The 17,866-nt window shown below is 44.5% G+C and overlaps 1 protein-coding gene across 3 annotated transcripts in view; it reads left to right on the top strand.

Moving 5' to 3' along the window:
* The first annotated feature begins 1,601 nt into the window (after positions 1–1,601).
* LOC136587087 (uncharacterized) overlaps positions 1,602–17,866 on the top strand; it is a 29,813-nt gene continuing 13,548 nt past the window's right edge. The window contains exons 1-3 of one of the 3 annotated variants that reach the window (XM_066585539.1): positions 1,602–1,839; positions 9,246–9,380; positions 11,023–11,572. In XM_066585539.1, coding sequence (XP_066441636.1) covers positions 11,029–11,572 — 544 coding nt within the window. In that variant the 5' untranslated portion in view covers positions 1,602–1,839; positions 9,246–9,380; positions 11,023–11,028. Of the gene's footprint in view, positions 1,840–8,952; positions 8,998–9,245; positions 9,381–9,530; positions 9,615–11,022; positions 11,573–17,866 lie in introns of those variants that run through there. The other 2 variants (XM_066585540.1, XM_066585541.1) reach the window with 2 other exon arrangements.

Here is a 17,866-nt window from a genome sequence, read left to right as displayed (position 1 = left end):
CTAAAATACCAAATATGTGTTTTTTTTTATATACACTTTTATTAACTTTTCTTTACATTTTTTTATATCCTTGTAGGGGACCTGAGCCATAGCTGCTATGATCGCTATGATAAAGCATTGCAGAACTTCTGTTCTGCAATGCCTTAGCACTTGTATTAGTGATCATCGGCAATGGCAAAGCAGGACGCCTATTGCTGGCATGCTGTTGCCATGGCAACCCGTCGGCCCTCCGCGATTACTACATAGATCGCGTCATGTAAAGGGTGAACAGCAGGGGTCGTTTTCCTTGTGCACAGTCCATATGAGGCTGGCTATCAGTCACAGATCTCTTCTGCTCTCACGATAACCACCTGATGTAAGATTACGTCATGTTGTGTTAATTACCCCGCTGCCATGATGTATGTAGCATTAAGGGGTTAATAATAGTTAAGCTCACAGGCCTGTAGTTTCCTGGGTCCACCTCTTTCCCTTTTTTGAAGATAGGAACAACATTTGCCCTTTTCCAATCTTCTGGGACTTTTCCTGATCCCGATCAACATTAATTGCGGCATGTAGTAGGTTAATGGAGAGGATTAGTGTTATCTCTGATCTCCACCTTTGCAGAAGAAGGCCTGGCAGTCAATTACAGCCGGCTCCTGCTGTAGATGGCAGGGGATGAGCTTCTCTGCCTGCACCATGTACATGCTGTACATATATGGCATTTTGCGCAATCCGCTTTCTTCCCATGATGTACATGTATGTCATGGGATGAAAAGGGTTAATAAAAGACTAAAAATGCAGAATCATCACTGAGTTGTAAAATCCTGATCGGAACAGAGTTAATCTCTGACAATCACAGTCGGTGTATACAGTAATCAGAGGTCCTGTGCATCTGTTTAGCAGCTGCTGTAAGCCGTCTTCGTAACTTCCTACTCCTTAGAGACATTTTCAATTTGTCATGAGTATCCTTTTATTTTTCAAGAGCAAATAAGCATGAAATAAGGTTCTGCATCAAAGTGAGGAGCAGAAAATTGTAGGCAAATTATCAATATAGAATAATTCCATACCAGTGATTAAAGGGAACTTGTATCATTAGAGCAGGAATCCAATCTGCAGGCTGCATGTTAAAAAGCAAAAGGAGCTGAGCAGATGGATATACAGTTTTCTGGGTGTAGGAGTCCAATAGGTGGTCCTATCAGAGTGTATCAATTCAGGCACTAGAGTGGAGCCTCAGGTGTAGCTGCCTCTGGTCTGGAGAGCAGTCAGGGAAGAGCCAGGAGTCAGCAACAGGAGGTCTCAGTTTGCAGTACAATGGATGAGGTGTGTAGCGCAGTCAGATGGAAAGCCAGGAGTTGGTATTAGGAGGTCTTGTCGCATTAGCAGAGGAGCAAGCGGAAGTGGAGCTGATTACTGCTGTGGAGCAGAATAATCATGCGCTGGATCTGCGGCAGGATCAGGCTTTTATAGGAAGTCCCAATTAGCAGCAGGGAGGGGCAAGGACAGGGAGACAGGAAGTGGATTTAACAGAAGCAAAGATGCTAGGATCAGCAGAAAAGCTGGATAGCTCACTGGGGAGAGAAATTGCCATTGTATAGGAGTTCCCAAGTTCGAGTAAACACAATGATTGATAGTGCAAGAGGGGTGAGTAGTGCCCCCTTTACAGTGGTTCTGTCCACTGCGATTCTGTGGAAATATAGATACCTAGAATTGCACTGGACAATTTCTCCAGCTCCAACAATGAGATGACAAAAGGGACCTGATGACCGTCGGGGCCGAAGGTACAGTGGGCATTGCTGTGGATTCAATGGCATCCAGACCTTTGTGGGCCAATAGGGAATGCCGCACTCGCCAAGAAAACACGTGAGTGAGGCTTGGCCTTGTTAAACACCAGTATGCTCATCAGGGGATGGACTCAAAGGTTACTTAGCAGGTTGTGAAAGTAGTAAGGTTATGGACAGTAATAGGATCTCTTCTTCTAAATCTCTCTTAGCTGCACTGAGAGAGATATAGAGCAGGATCTATATCTCTCTCAGAGCAGGATCTCTTCTCTCTCTGAGCTGGTAGGCATAGACTGCTGCTATGATGTCTCCATACACTGTACACATAGGTGTAGTACCCCAAAGTTGGGGTCCCACAGCACTGCTACAGCCACTTTATGTTAAATGTGTATACATTTAACTAATCTGTTAAATGAAGGTGTTCTTACAACCAAACCCTGCATCAGTTGGCTGAATTCACTCTAACCTGCTCTCTCACCTGTCAATCACCCCTAACTAGTGAATGGGTTGCATAGTTAGCATTCCTCTAGCTCTGGATTGGGTGAGTGTTGGGGTATAAAAGGTAGAGAGTCGGTTAGGCAGTCTAGTCTAGGGAAGCCTGAGATAGAGACCGGGGAGGAAGCAGGAGAACATCTTCACTTAGCCTTCTAAGTCCATGCTGAGAGTCTAGTCCAGGCCTGGAGAGAATCTAGTCCAGGGGAGCTAGAACATCTAAAATGTGAGTACTACCAAGCCCAGTTATCCAGAAGAGCTAGCAGAGGAGAGAGACAGAGAGGAAGGTGTTGTAGTAATAATAATGAATGCGTTTTTATTAAATCAGCCTAGGCAAATACGTATATATATGTGTATTGTTATATCTACCTTCATAGGAAATAGCTAGCAGTTAAATGGTTAACGAGCTCAATATTATACCCTGGTATGTGCAAGTACAATGTTGAAGCTAAACCCCAACACATCTTCCCAGCATTGGCTCACAAGGGGGATGGGGGGGCCTACTTAACTACTTCTTATCTACTACTGCATTCCTTTAGTTCAGGCAGGCATATTAATAATGTCTATACTACTTGGGTATATAAGAATTACCTGTTTGGTAGCGGCATACACCTGGGGCGTTAACAACATATGTTAATCATAGAGTCATTACATACTAAGCCAATCATGAGTTGTTATGATGTTGGGGGCGTGCATGTAATGGGTGCCTCATGTTAACAATTGTATCTGTATTGTGATATTAAAAATAAAGCAGAGGGGTATTAGAGACTGACTGACAACATGAGTCAAGCTCAAATACATTTTCATGCATGAAGCTTCTCATATTAACCAACTAGCTGATATACCCGGCTTCGCCCGAGTTAGTTTGGTACTGGTGTTTATGTGGTGTTCACACGGAAAATCTTATGAAGTCGTGGTTACTTTAGAGATACTGAGGAAAAACATATGTTCACCATTTTGCATAGTTCTCTGCGTTACCCAGGAAACACCACGTGGAGGTAACCATGCGAAGTTTCCTTCATATAAAATGACATCAGGAAGTGAGAGAATTAGATTACGTACATAAAATTTGGACACTAATTCTTTTGCGCTTAGAATTGAATAATCGAGTTGGGACCCATTAGCTTTTCATATTTATGACACAATCAACGCTTGTGCCAAATTTCATGTTTCTATGACATTGGGAAGTGAGAGATTTGGATTATGTACGTAAAATTTGGACGCTAATTCTTTTGCGCATAGAATTGAATAATGGAGTTAGGACCCATTAGCTTTTCCTATTTATGACATAATCAATGCTCGTGCCAAATTTCCCGTTTCTATGACACCGGAAAGTGAGAAAATTACATACCGCACGTAAAATTTGGACGCTAATTCTTTTGCGCATAGAATTGAATAATGGAGTTGGGACCCATTCGCTTTTCCTATTTATGACATAATCAATGCTCGTGCCAAATTTCCTGTTTCTATGACACCGGAAAGGGGAAAAAATTACATTCCGCACGGAAAATTTGGACGCTAATTCTTTTGCGCATAGAATTGAATAATCGAGTTGGGACCCATTAGCTTTTCCTATTTATGACCTAATCAATGCTCGTGCCAAATTTCCCGTTTCTATGACACCGGAAAGTGAGAAAATTACACTCCGCACGTAAAATTTGGACGCTCATTCTTTTGCGCATAGAATTGAATAATGGAGTTGGGACCCATTAGCGTTTCCTATTTATGACATAATCAGTGCTCGTGCCAATTGTCCCATTTCTATGACACCGGAAAGTGAGAAAATTACATTCCGCACGTAAAATTTCGACGCCAATTCTTTTGTGCTAGAATTGAATAATCGAGTTGGGACCCATTAGCTTTTCCTATTTATGACATAATCAATGCTCATGCCAAATTTCCCTTTTCTATGACACCGGAATGGGAGAAAATTAGATTCCGTACGTAAAATTTGGACGCTAATTCTTTTGCGCATAGAATTGAATAATGGAGTTGGGACCCATTAGCTTTTACTATTTATGACATAATCAATGCTTGTGCCAAATTTCCAGTTTCTATGACACTGGAAAGTAAAGAAATTACATTCCGTACGTAAAATTTGGACGCTAATTCTTTTGCGCATAAAATTGAATAATCGAGTTGGGACCCATTCGCTTTTCCTATTTATGACATAATCAATGCTCGTGCCAAATTTCACGTTTCTATGACACCGGAAAGTGAGAAAATTACATTCCGCACGTAAAATTTGGACGCCAATTCTTTTGCGCATAGAATTGAATAATGGAGTTGGGACCCATTAGCTTTTCCTATTTATGACATAATCAATGCTCATGCCAAATTTCCCTTTTCTATGACACCGGAATGGGAGAAAATTAGATTCCGTACGTAAAATTTGGACGCTAATTCTTTTGCGCATAGAATTGAATAATGGAGTTGGGACCCATTAGCTTTTACTATTTATGACATAATCAATGCTTGTGCCAAATTTCCAGTTTCTATGACACTGGAAAGTAAAGAAATTACATTCCGTACGTAAAATTTGGACGCTAATTCTTTTGCGCATAAAATTGAATAATCGAGTTGGGACCCATTCGCTTTTCCTATTTATGACATAATCAATGCTCGTGCCAAATTTCACGTTTCTATGACACCGGAAAGTGAGAAAATTACATTCCGCACGTAAAATTTGGACGCCAATTCTTTTGCGCATAGAATTGAATAATCGAGTTGGGACCCATTAGCTTTTCCTGCTTATGACATAACCAATGCTCGTGCCAAATTTCCCGTTTCTATGACACCGGAAAGTGAGAAAATTACATTCCGCATGTAAAATTTCGACGCCAATTCTTTTGCGCTAGAATTGAATAATCGAGTTGGGACCCATTAGCTTTTCCTTTTTATGACATAATCAATGCTCCTGCCAAATTTCATGTTTCTATGACATTGGGAAGTGAGTGATTTAGATTATGTACGTTAAATTTTGACGCCAATTCTTTTGCGCTAGAATTGAATAATCGAGTTGGGACCCAATTTGTTGTCCTAATCTATGCTTGCGCCAAATTTCATGTTTCTACGACATCGGGAAGTTGGAGAACTTTTGGCGAGTCAGTCAGTCAGTCAGTGAGTGGATGAGTCAGTGAGGGCTTTCAGCTTTATATATATAGATTTGGAGCAGACTAGTGAAATCTTCTGGAATATGATATTATTCCCATGACAAAGGAAACAGCAGCAAGAAGTTAGTACAAATAGCAGCGAGGAGAAAGAGAAAATAAGCCAGAAAGAAGAGAATAAATCTTTTTTAATCAAAGCCAGAAGAGTACAGCTGGAGTGTAAAGTCAGGAGTACAAGAAGGGGAAATTCAACCCTAATTTCTTGAACCTAGGAAAAGTGTTTTATATTTCATTTGTCTTCAACTACCTCAAGTGAATGTCATGTAAATTGTGTTTCTGCTGCAAGTCAAACTGTACCCTCTCTCACTGCAAATAAAGAGTTAAATTGTTTTCACCATCTTCATCTTAGAGTCCTTTCCACCATCCACAATATCTGCACTGAGGTACCACATGACACTACAGAAGATTAAGTGCAGTGACTGAGGAGCGGGTCACAGCCTAGGAGACAGCGAGGTAGAGTTGTCTGGGTGACTCAACTGTGGTGTCTCCCACTCGGAGGGTAACCAGTGACACGTCCAAGGGCCGAGGGCAAGTTAATAGAAGGGGAACCCAAGTGATGGATTACCTTGAGTCTTGAGTGTTTTTGTCTTGTGACGTCACCGTTTCTTTCACAGCAGGGGATTCCTGGATAGTGGAATAAATCCTCTCCTGTGTAGCTTCCGTTGGCGGGATTGCAAGGTGATGAAGTAAATCCACACACGGGTACTGTTTAAGACACAGCCTGTGGAAATGGACGGGCGACGGGTTGTTTTACTCAACTTCATCAGAAGTTACAGCCGCAGTTATCTGTAGGTCCTGGCCCGGTCTCTCTCTCTCGGTCTGTGTGTGTGTCTCTCTCTCTATCTCTCTCTCCCCCTCCCTTTCTCTCTCTCTCCCCCTCCCTCTCTCTCTCCCTCTCTCTCCCTCTCCCTCCCCCCCTCTCTCCCTCTCCCTCTCCCCCTCTCTCCCTCTCACTCTCTCCTTAGAACATACTGCCAACCTGCTGGGGAGTAGTAGTCCCCACACTCGCTAAGCCATCCTCTCAGCCTCCTCCATTCTGTGTTTGTGGGGTGAATGTACCCACAGACAGCTGCCCTGCACTCCACTCCTAGCCAGGAATAGAACAGAACTCCCTTTCCCACCCAGACTCAGAACACACATACCAACCAACATCACGTGGCAGACAAAACGATACAAAACTAGACAGTCCTCCACATACCAGACGCTTAACCCATTCAGTGCTGCATATATGCAATGCACACCAATCTTGCAACATGAAAGACACTGACAACACAAGACTGAGCATACACACCATTAAGAAGGGGCCCGTTGTACTGGGCCACTACACAAGGACTACTACCCCCATTATTGTTTGGTTCTCCAGTTTTTATATGTTATTGTTTCTGTTCAGCGAGTATCATACTTTTCGAGTACCTGCCTGCTTGTCAGAAAGGATTCGGGTGCCGGCGGGGGTGAGCGGTAGGTGTTGCGGGAGTGAAGAAGGGGTGAACGGGGGGGAAAAGATCTCCCCCCCCCGTCCCCCCCTGCTCCCCCCCCCCCCCCCGAATCTTTTCTGACGAGCAGGCAGGTACTCGAAAAGGACGATACTCGATCGAGTATCTACCCTTAACGAGTATGCTTGCTCATCTCTAGTCCCTACCCATACAAGGACTGATGTCATAAAAAACCAACACCTTTCTCTACCTGACTCAGTGGGTAGCAGGCTATGCTAACTGCCTCTTTATTTACTTTTACCACTGGTTGTAGCTTGGCCCAGTGGACCACGAATCCTCTTGCCGTTCTGCGTTAATATCTGACTAAGAAATGCGCTGAAAGGATATTAAGGAAGATCAATGAAGTGAAGCCGGTGATGAGATCTCGCTGCGGAATATCCTGGTTTATACGATTCATCTGTTTTATAGAAAGAGGTTTCCATTTATGAAAGGTGACACATAGGGGGCATTAGGGCGCGTTCACACATATCGGAATATTCTGGAACGTGCAACAAATATTTCACAGTGAAAATCCCCACATCTCGCCATCTTTTATCTATTTACTCTCTTTAGGCGTCTTCGGCACATAGTTTTTTTTGCCATTTTGAGGTTTGTAAAAAAAACACCACGAATTTCACTGTTTTTTAAAGTGTTTTTGGGTTGGGGTTTTTTAATACACACATGCATTTTTTCAGGCGTTTTTTTCCTATCCTGAAGTCTATGGACAAATGTCTGAAAAAAACAGCAAACCAAGAGCTTTTGTTGTGCTTATAAAAAACATGCCATCGACCAAAGAGGAACAAAGTAAGGAAAAACCCCACAAGAAAGCAACGAGGCAGATTCACTAATCAGAGTAGGCCAAGCGCTGTACATTTATGGTGCTGAGTCTGAATTGGGTTAAAATAGGAAAGTTGTGCTACTAGGAGGCCCCATATAGCTCCAGCCTTAAAGGATATTCTGGGCAGGATTGATGACCTATCCTCAGGATAGGTCATCAATAGTTGATTGTGAGGGTCTGCGATTCGTGATCCCCAGTAATCAGGTGATCTCAGTCCCCACACTCACTGCAGCGGGCTCAATGTTGACAGTTCCATTGGTGTTGGAGCTAGAAGTGTAATACACTTCCCAATAATTTCAATGGGAGGAAAGCCCTCATTTACACTTTGAGCTCCAATCAATGGGAATTATACATTTCGGTTTACTTCAGGCTCTGATCCAGGCATCCAGCCTCACTGAAGAAAGTGTGGGGCTGAGATCAGCTGATCGCCAAGGATCCCGAGTGACAGGCCTCCACCGATCACCTATTGATGACTTATCCTGAGGACTGGTCATCATCAATACAGCAAGCGGTTAAATGCCTGGAAGAACCCTTGTAAGAAAACTACTTCCAGTGCCAACTATAGATGACTACTCTAAGTAGCAGCTGTCTACTACCAACCCTTCACAGAGCCTTGAAGCATGACTGAATAAATACACTATGTATTTCCATCCTAAAGGGGTTATACCACAATTGCAAGTTATTTCCTATCCACAGGATAGGGGATAACTTGTTAATTAGTGGGGGTCTCACTGCTGAGACCTCCACCAATCCCGAGAACGGGAGCCCCACGTCCCCCGTGGTCCTCAATACAAGGTTACTGCACTTCCCCTATAGCTGGTTGAGCAAGCACACGAGCACTCCATTCACTTTCAATGGGACTGAGGAGATACTTGAGTGCCACGCACTTGACTATTTCCGTCAGCCCCACTGAGATAAGTGTAACACTGACCGTATGTGCTTAGTCAGCACTCTATTCACAGTGACACCATTGCATGGGGAGAAGCCACCCCCGCAGTGACAGGAGAGCGGGACATGGTAGTCCTGTTCCCAAGATCGGTGGGGGTATCACCAATCAGCAAGTTATTCCCTATCCTGTGATTGGGGGATAACCCTGCAATTGTGGTTCAACCCATTTAAACCTTTTTATCCAACACTTGGCACAGAAATATCCAGAAATCCTTTATTACAACCCCCCCAAAAAATTACAAACTCCCCCTATATTTACTTATGTGCGTCAGTAAATGGATCCGTAGATCTACCTATTCTTGGCTTCTGTTTGTGTTTTAGTAAGTATCTATCCCTGCAAAAATGCAGGAAGTGGTCTTGAAATTCAATCGCTCTTAAACATCTTGACTATAGCTGAACCTCCGAGGGAGGAAAAAGGAAAAAAAGTTTTTGCTGCTTCAGTCTGAAAGAAGAGATTGACTGATCTGCACAATGAAAAGCATTCCTGCCCCTGGCGACCATCATTAGGCTAAAACTTGGATTTACATTAACTGGAGGCGCAAACACTTATTCTTTACCTCCTCCTCAGTGGGACAGCATGGGGCAGATTTCATTGGGGGTGAAGAATGTACTTGGAATCTGCAGAGTAATGGATCTGTATTCAGAGTCTACCGAGGAAGAACTATTTCTGGACGTATGAGAAGAAGCAGAATTTCATCTCAAGGTAAGTTGATGGACCATTGAGGCCGGTAGTGAGCGGTGGGTTAATGGGTGGTCTTGAAGAAATTTGAAGCTAATGAAATCCAAGGAATGTTCCACATTACATTCCGCAGCTTGTAGGGTATTTTTTCCCTTGCAGAGGTCACTGGTTTGGATAGCCGGAGTTCTCTGAACTAATGAGAAGTCATTAATTGGAAGTAGCAGCTCAGAAAGACCTGACTCTGCAAGCCTGCCCAAGGTATTCCGAAGCTTCTCCTTCAAGATTCATCCCGGCTAAAGCAAGTCACTAAAGCTGGGACAATTGGAAATGCATGCACGAATGGCTTTATAATATAATTATTAACCCCTTAGTGACTTTTTTGGTATTTGTATCCTTACTTTTCAAGAGCCATAACTTTTTGATTTGTCTGCTGACACGGCCCTATGGGGGTTTGTTTATTGCGTGGCGAGGTGCAGTTTTTTATTGTTACCATGTTTTGGGTTCATATAATGTATTGTATAACTGCGTTCTTGTGGGGCTGGGAGAAAAACACAAATTCTGTTGTCTTTTTACAGTGTTAATCATGCAGCATACATGACATTTTCTGTGGGTTGGTACGATTGCGTCAATACCAAAATTATATATATATTTTTTGTTTTTCCACTTTTGCACAATAAAGCCCACTTTTTTAAAAAATATATATTTATTTGCATCGCTGCATAACTTTTATACTTTTCCATCGACATTGTTTATTTGTCTGACGAGCTGTAGTTTTAATTGATACCATTTTGGGGTATATAAGGCTTTTTCGATCACTTTCATTGCGTTTTTTGGGAGGCAAAAAAAAGCATTCTGGTTAATTCTTTTTTAGAGTGTTTGTAGTGCAGAATAAAAAATGTGTCATGTCTTGTACAGGTCATTACTGATGTGCTGGACCAAACATTTTTAATTCATTTTTTTACACAAAGTAAGGGAATATGCGCAAAAGAACGTTTTTTTTCTACTACTTTTATGTGGGTTAGTTTTTTTTACAATTCTTTTTTTAGACATTTATGTCCCTGTTAGAGATGAGCGAACATACTCGTTACGAGTACGTTCGCTCATCTCTAGTCCCTGTACAAGACTTGAACCTGAGATGCTACAATCGTACTGATCATACATTGCAATACTTCTGTACTGTAGACCATGGCAGACCAAGATGCCATTGCCTGGCGTCCGGTTGCCATGGCAAACCCATCTGACCTCCGCAAATACATGACTGAGAGTCGATGATGTCACAGAGTGAGCGCTCTCTCTCTGTGAACCCTTTACATGCCGCATTGATTACGACATGTATGAGGATAAAAGTGGTGATCAATGTTCTCCCCGATCCCTGCTGTTGCAGCAAGAGGCTAGCTGTCAGTTGCAGCTGGTGAAGCCCTCAGCTTCTGAGCCCGTGCACATCATCTATATGACGCCCGTGTACGCCCAGGACGTATATTTATGCCCCGGGGAAGGAAGGGGTTTTTACATCCTTAGCTGGAAGGAATGCATTTTCTATGTGGTGGTATGCAAACTTGTGTTTAGCAAGATGAGTATCTGCTTGCTGCAATCCTCAACTACTTGCAAAGTCGCTCAAAGTTGCTGGCGAAGGGTTGTTGTGACGACTGTTTTTGTGTATCTGCAGGTAACCATGCTGGGGTGGTGGTCCTGCAGATGGATCAGCTGCCTGCTACTGCTGCCTGCATGTTATGGGAGTCCAGCGGAGAGATGTCCCGGGGGTCAGTCCTCCTGCGCCTCCATCGAGAACGAACAACCAAGGCCATGTGTGGGTTACAGATGTCCAGTTAAAGCAAGCAGAACCTCCCATTCCTACCAGCAGACAGCAAGCAGTGATCTTCCTTACGCACCTGGGAGAGCTAACCAGCAGCAGACATCAGCTTCCACAAGGACCGACCTTTCTGGTAGTGCCGACCCATGGGGAGGAGCGCCGAGTAACGTCACCAGGGACTGCAGAGGAATTGAATGTAGGCTGCCCCTGAGGATCCGCCTAAAGTCCCGAAGCAGAGCTGCTTGCACCGGGGAGGGATGCGCGCCTGCGGAGGGGCAGCAAGCTTTGGTGCGGTTGTCGGACAGGGCGGCTCACTATATTGGGGAGGTACCAGATCTGCAATTCTCAAACTCAGAGCTAGGAGGCGCTCCGCTGGGAGTTCAACTCACCTGCGATATCAAGCCTGGTAAGCATGATTTACTTCATTGTGAATTGATGGGATTGTGGTGAAGTTATGATTAAAGTCAAGTGGCTGCAGAAAAGACCCTTGAAGGGACTATAGCACACACATTCTTTTTATTATAAATTAAAATCAAACAGCGAAGCATTTCATATTTTCTAATGTGTTTATTTGCTGATTGTAGAATTTTTATTCTGTTGTCCATGCAGGACTATGGGGGCGGCCGACTTGCCTGAGATACATTTAACGGCATTTCGAGAGATGCTTTACAGCAGCTTCATGGGCCAGTCACACAATGGACCGGAGCTGACCCACTGAATTGTATGGGAGACTGTTCCAAGCATCGTTTGTGACCCGTACAGGGTTAATTGTATAGTGAGGGGGAGTAAATAGTCACAGCTTTTATATACCGGGAATGGTGAATGGTCACCTCTCAGTGTAATCCTGCCTATACAGGAAGGGGAGGAGGTGAGCTGTGACTATTGTGAATGGTGGATCCTGTGTTATCTATATATGGTGTCCCCATATATACTGTCTCACCAAACTATAAGTGTTATATCCCCCACAAAGGGGATGTGTCATCAGAAAATGACCTCTTGTAGAAATCAAGTTTTTATGGTAAATATAGTTTTGGAATTTTGGGGGATTTTTTTTACATTTTTGATGTCATGATCTAGATTTTACCAAAATCCTGTGTTCTTTATATATAAGTGTCACTTCTCAGTGTAATCCTGTCTGAGATGATGGCTGAGAAGTTTTTCTCTATAGAACAGGAAGTGACAGACTGTTATTAGGCTTAGTGGCCAGTGTGCAAGGAGGGGGAGGAGGGGAGCTCTATTGTGAATGGTGGATTTTATGCTATCTATATATAGGGGTCTCCTCTCAGTGTAATCCTGTCTGTAGAGGGAGGGGGAGGAGGTGAGCTGTGACTATTGTGAATGGCGGCTCCTGTGGTATCTATATGTAGTTGTCCCCTCTCAGTGTAATCCTGTCTGTAGAGGGAGGGGAGGAGGTAAGCTGTGACTCCTCCCCCAGGGATGCGTGCAACCTTTTGCCAAGGCCCTGGCAGGCCTCTCCAGGCAACGCTAGGAATGCCGTTACCTGTATAAAACGCTGCGTGGAAACTTCAGTATATGTCACGGGTGACGCCAACGCTCCATCCGCTGCGGTGAACTTAGATGATGGTGCAATAAACAGTCCGCACACACAGGGTGGTACTTTAAATCGGCTAAACCGGGAACGGTCGGTAAGCCTTTCTTTACTGGAACATCCAACAGGGATAATATACAACAGTTGTAGGACATGGAGGATTGGTTCTGAGACAACTGCTATTTGTGAGGAGGCAGAGAGGCAACTCGGGGCATCTTGATATATACAGTCCAAGTTATCTGTAGGATCACTCTCCCGGATGACTTCTCTCTACCGGCCAACACTCCCGGATTAGTTGTCTGACAAGGCACTTTCTCAATCCTTCCATGGCAGCTTCCAATCTCTATTTTAACTGGGGGTAAACGGGGTATTCCACATTCACAACATATGGATATATCGCTTCGCTTCCTCCATATTGGATAGGTCTAGGTGGGGGTATCTCTTGCTCATGGGTGGACTTGCAGACTCCCTCATTATCTGCTCAACGGCTTGACTCCTCACCCACTCAGACTAGACTCCACCACTTTCTCCTTAGCAAGACCAACAACCAAGACAGAAAGACCTATTTACACACCTTGCAAACACATATATCTTTCATGCTGACGTGACAACATAGACTACACACCAACTGTTACATTTTCCAGACAGACCTAGACGTTAACCCCTTGCGCACTGCAGCTGTGCAATACACATTAATCACTGACAAGACAATTGCGCAGTGCATCCACATTAAAGACGTGTCAGACATCTAGGGACACATTTATGAACTGTTATCGAGGGGACAGATATATATATATATATATGTATACACACTTCAGGCCAGTACATGGGGACAAGATGACTTGGTGCCCTAGTCATGGTAGGCAAATTGCACCCCCTAAATATCCTTTCTGGAGAAGGATATTACAGGATATAAATATTAGGTTAAGTGTCAATCCTGGTATATAGGCAGGTAGGAACTATTAGGGGTTGATCCAGGGAACAGTCTGATTGCCATTAGGGAGTCGGGAAGGAATTTTTTCCCCAAAAGGGCTAATTGGCTTCTGGCCTTGGGGTTTTTTGCCTTCCTCTGGATCAACACAGTAGGATAGACAGGCTGGACTAGATGGACAATGTCTTCATTCAGCCTTACATACTATGTTACTATGTTACTAAAGCCCCCAGAATCAATTATTAACCACCTTACTCTCTGAAGGTCCATTTAGACACAACGATAAATCGCTCAAAAGATGTCGTTGAAGCTACTTTTGAGCGATCATCGTTGTGTCATTTACAGCGCAAGATGATCGCTCAAGATGAGCGATCACCTTGCGCTGCCAGCGGAGGATGCAGAAGACAAGCAGGGTGTCCCCGCTTGTCTTCTGCATCCAGATGTTTTCTGCACGGAGCGCCCGGCTGTCATACAGCCAAGCACTCCATGCCAGGTATGGAGAACAGAGCAGGACCGCTCTGTTCTTCATACCCCGCCTGTCATCAGGGAGCTGGATACAGCTGAAACAATAATATCAGCTGTATCCCACTATGTGTCCCTGATCAGGCTGATCGTCAGCATGCTGAAAGATGACGATGAGCGACAGCATAACGAAAACTGCACAACGTCAGTGCATTTACACGCAACGATTATCCCTCAAAAGACGGCTTTTGAGTGATAGTCGTTGTGTCTAAATGGGCCTTAATGAAAGAGATTTAGATACATTTTAAAGGAAACAGGTAAGACCGTCCTGGACCTACAGTGATGTCACCAGTGTGAACCCAGCAGCTCAGGAAACTCTTGCAGTTGTCCATTCAGGGTGGAGAACCTTCTGCCTGTTGGCCATATGGTACTGTATATGTTCATGTCTTTCTTTGTATGTGTTTAGGATGAAATATCCCATCATGCCACACCGCCTCAGTGGAATTTCATTCAGAAAGATAGCAGTTCACAGGGAAGGATGTTTATTTAGTCTGCTTCCCCTCTCGTATAGCTAGGTCTTTCTGAGCCTTCATTAGTATTTGATCCCATGTCTCTTGCCTGTTCTGCATTATCTTGGATTATGTGCCCTATGCAACGGGAAGTAAAGTTTGATGAAAGGCTGCATTATGTTTGAAACTATCCGGTTGCTTTCCTCGGCCTGTTCTCCATCTGATGTGCTGAGTGATTGCTTAATTATCCATTAGTACATCGACTAGTTGACACTGAATAGGATTAGGCACAAATGTACACTATGTTGATAAAAGTATTGGTACCCCTACCAATCCTCTGCTGTCAGGCGAAGGGGATATGCAAACTGGATATGGGAGCATTAGGTATAAAGGAGAGAATCACACAGGAGATCCCAGTGCAGAAACCATCAGTGGCAGGGATCTGGGGTCCGGGTGACTGGGAGTCCCTGAATAACCCACAACCCCTGTCCCTACCTACTTGCCCTCCTAGGCTAGGCCCTAGGGGGGCAACTGGGGGACGGTCCATAGACTGGCTAGGGATGCGGGGGCAGGAGCCAGACACACAGACAAATACAAGAGACAAACAAACACAAAGGCAGGTCAGGCAATCCGGGTTGGCAACGGGAGAGAACGCCGTACAAGGGGTCAGGGAAGGCAAAGTCAAGTCCAGAGCAGGTAAGTCAAAGCAGGAGCTTAATACAAAGGACCACGGGTGTAGCTGGAGCCCATTTTGTGTCATGTCTAGTATTGCCATTATTAGTTTTGGGGTCAGTAGCAGGTGGAGGCGCATGATTCAGTACAAGACCACCACCCCTCATATCTAGATACTGCTATCAATGATTTACTCATAGCTCTTCATACAGTAGTAGGATTCATTCCTGCATCAAGGGCTTTTAAAGGGACTTTCCATTTTCAGGATAAAATTCTAAGCTGGGACCGTAGGGGTACAGAAGGTACATGGCCTGAAATTGTTCTTCTCTGCCATCCCTCCGATCTGCTGGTTCCAGGTACCATTTTTGGCCTTCCACGATGGCTGACACAATCTTTACTACAGTATTAGACTACCAATGCACTATACCTGCCCTATGATTGGTCACATCTGCTCCTGCATCACTGGCCAATCAGGAAGCAGTGCACAGGATGCATTAGGTAGTTAGAAAATGGCTATGGCCTTCCTGGTCAGTCAAAAACGGGGCCTAGAAGTGGCGATCAGAGGGGCAACAGAGAACAACTGCGGGTAACATACCGTCCTGCCCCTCCAGTCCTCGGACAGAATTTTGTCACAAAATCAATGGGTTGCATTAATGATCTTTTTGAACTCCTAAAAAGCCATAAGTCAAATTAGTTGATATTACCTGTTTTGAGCTCTTTAATGCCAAGTATGGTGCAGATGATGGGCATAAATGTGACTGTGTAAGGGGGTAGCGCTGCAGTGCTTCCCTTTACAGTGAACGGCTCACAGCTCCTGTCACCAGCGGCCCCAAGGCAACGTCCTCTCTGCTGCAGGACTCAGTGGGATAGCAGGGAGGAAGAAGTGACGGGCGCTTGCTAGTGTGAGGAGAAGAGGTACCTCCTGTTCCGGTCAGCGGTGATGTGGTTAGCGCATCACTGCTGGAAAGATTTGGCCCCGGTAGGTAGAATGTACAGAGCTAGGCCTCACCCTCTTGCCTCAGATGTTGAGGAAGGCTCCTAGAGCTATATAAATAGATTAAAAGCTACATTATGGGGCAGTGTAGCAAGGGTGACACGGCTACAGGAGGCCAAGAACAACCGCAGCTGTGGACCTAGCCATCTAATAAAATGGCAGCAGCCATTGAGGAGGGGCTACACAGTGGGTAATTTCTCCATGCTGGAGACAGAGAGACCACCAAAAGGGCCCTGGGGGCAACGAAACGGCTGCATAAAAAAACAGCTCTACCATTGGAGTGAAGAGCCCAGCAGTTCATTGGAGGAGCCTGGGTTTTCTGGTGAATTTGGAGAAATCACTTGATATATTAGTTGTGTTGAGTGATTTACATTGTTCTTGTTTGGTTGTTTTGTGGAACCTGTAAAAGTTTGTAAATGTTGCAAATAAATCTAATTTGGAATTGGGGATGAATACTTTTGATTGCAGCTGTGTGCGGGGCTGGTCGTTCAGGTGGCACAATCATGCTGGTTTTGGCACATTTGCATTTAGCACTAGAGATGAGTGAGTATACTCCCTAAGGCACATTACTCGAGCGAGTAGTGCCTTAGCCGAGTATCTCCCCGCTCGTCTCTAAAGATTCGGGGGCCGGCGCGGGTGACAGGTGAGTTGCGGCGGGGAGCAGGGGGGAGCGGGGGCGAGAGAGGGAGAGAGAGATCTCCCCTCCGTTCCTCCCCGCTCTCCCCCGCCGCTCCCCATTCCCCACCGGCCACCGAATCTTTAGAGACGAGCGGGGAGATACTCGGCTAAGGCACTACTCGCTCCAGTAATGTGCCTTAGTGAGTATACTCGCTCATCTCTATTTAGCACCATTTTTGGGGGTTACTTGTGTGCAATCCGAGGCATTGTAGCGCTCTTCATGATCATCAGAGTCTGATCTGCCACTGATATAATGGGAGGCGCGAGTGTTCCTAATAGCTGAAAGGCTCACGTATCTGCAGATGGTTTTCATCTATTAAACTTTCAATTAGATGGTCACTTATTGCCAGGATTACATTCTACAGAGCTCCAGATTACACTGCATGTACACTGGAATATAAATTAGTAAAGTAACTTTCCTTAAACTTGAAGGATCAGCTGTCCCTCCCTTCTACGAGCCCTTTGCAACAGCTTTTTGCTGCTGTCTGTCTTTTTTGCTGTTTGTTTTTGTTACCTTGATTACTTGTTTTTTATTAAACAGGACCGATGTCATGGTGACCGCCATAACAATGAAGGGATTTGGAGTCATTATGTGGCAAAGAGAGTGCCCCAAAGCAAAGGCCAGACTCACCCCATATTATAGTGTTTGATTTTGCCACACGTGACCGAAGGTGGCTTTACATAGGACGACTATCGTCTGAATAATCACTGGAAAGAGCGAATGTAAACAACAGTTGTTCCTTGTAAACATAGCAGCCAACAGGGTCATTCACTAATTACTAATTGTGTCATTTCAGCTCACCTTAAAAATAGTCCTTGGTTCATCAAAATGTTACTTTCATGTGGGCAAACAAGCACCAGGCCCACATGAACATGACCCAAAGACACGGGTTTTGGGACAACTG

The sequence above is a fragment of the Eleutherodactylus coqui genome, chromosome 12 (genome assembly GCF_035609145.1).
Source record: "Eleutherodactylus coqui strain aEleCoq1 chromosome 12, aEleCoq1.hap1, whole genome shotgun sequence".
Taxonomy (NCBI): Eukaryota; Metazoa; Chordata; class Amphibia; order Anura; family Eleutherodactylidae; genus Eleutherodactylus; species Eleutherodactylus coqui.
The sequence above is the reverse complement of the archived record's forward strand: the minus strand, read 5'-3'. Positions and strand labels throughout refer to the sequence as shown.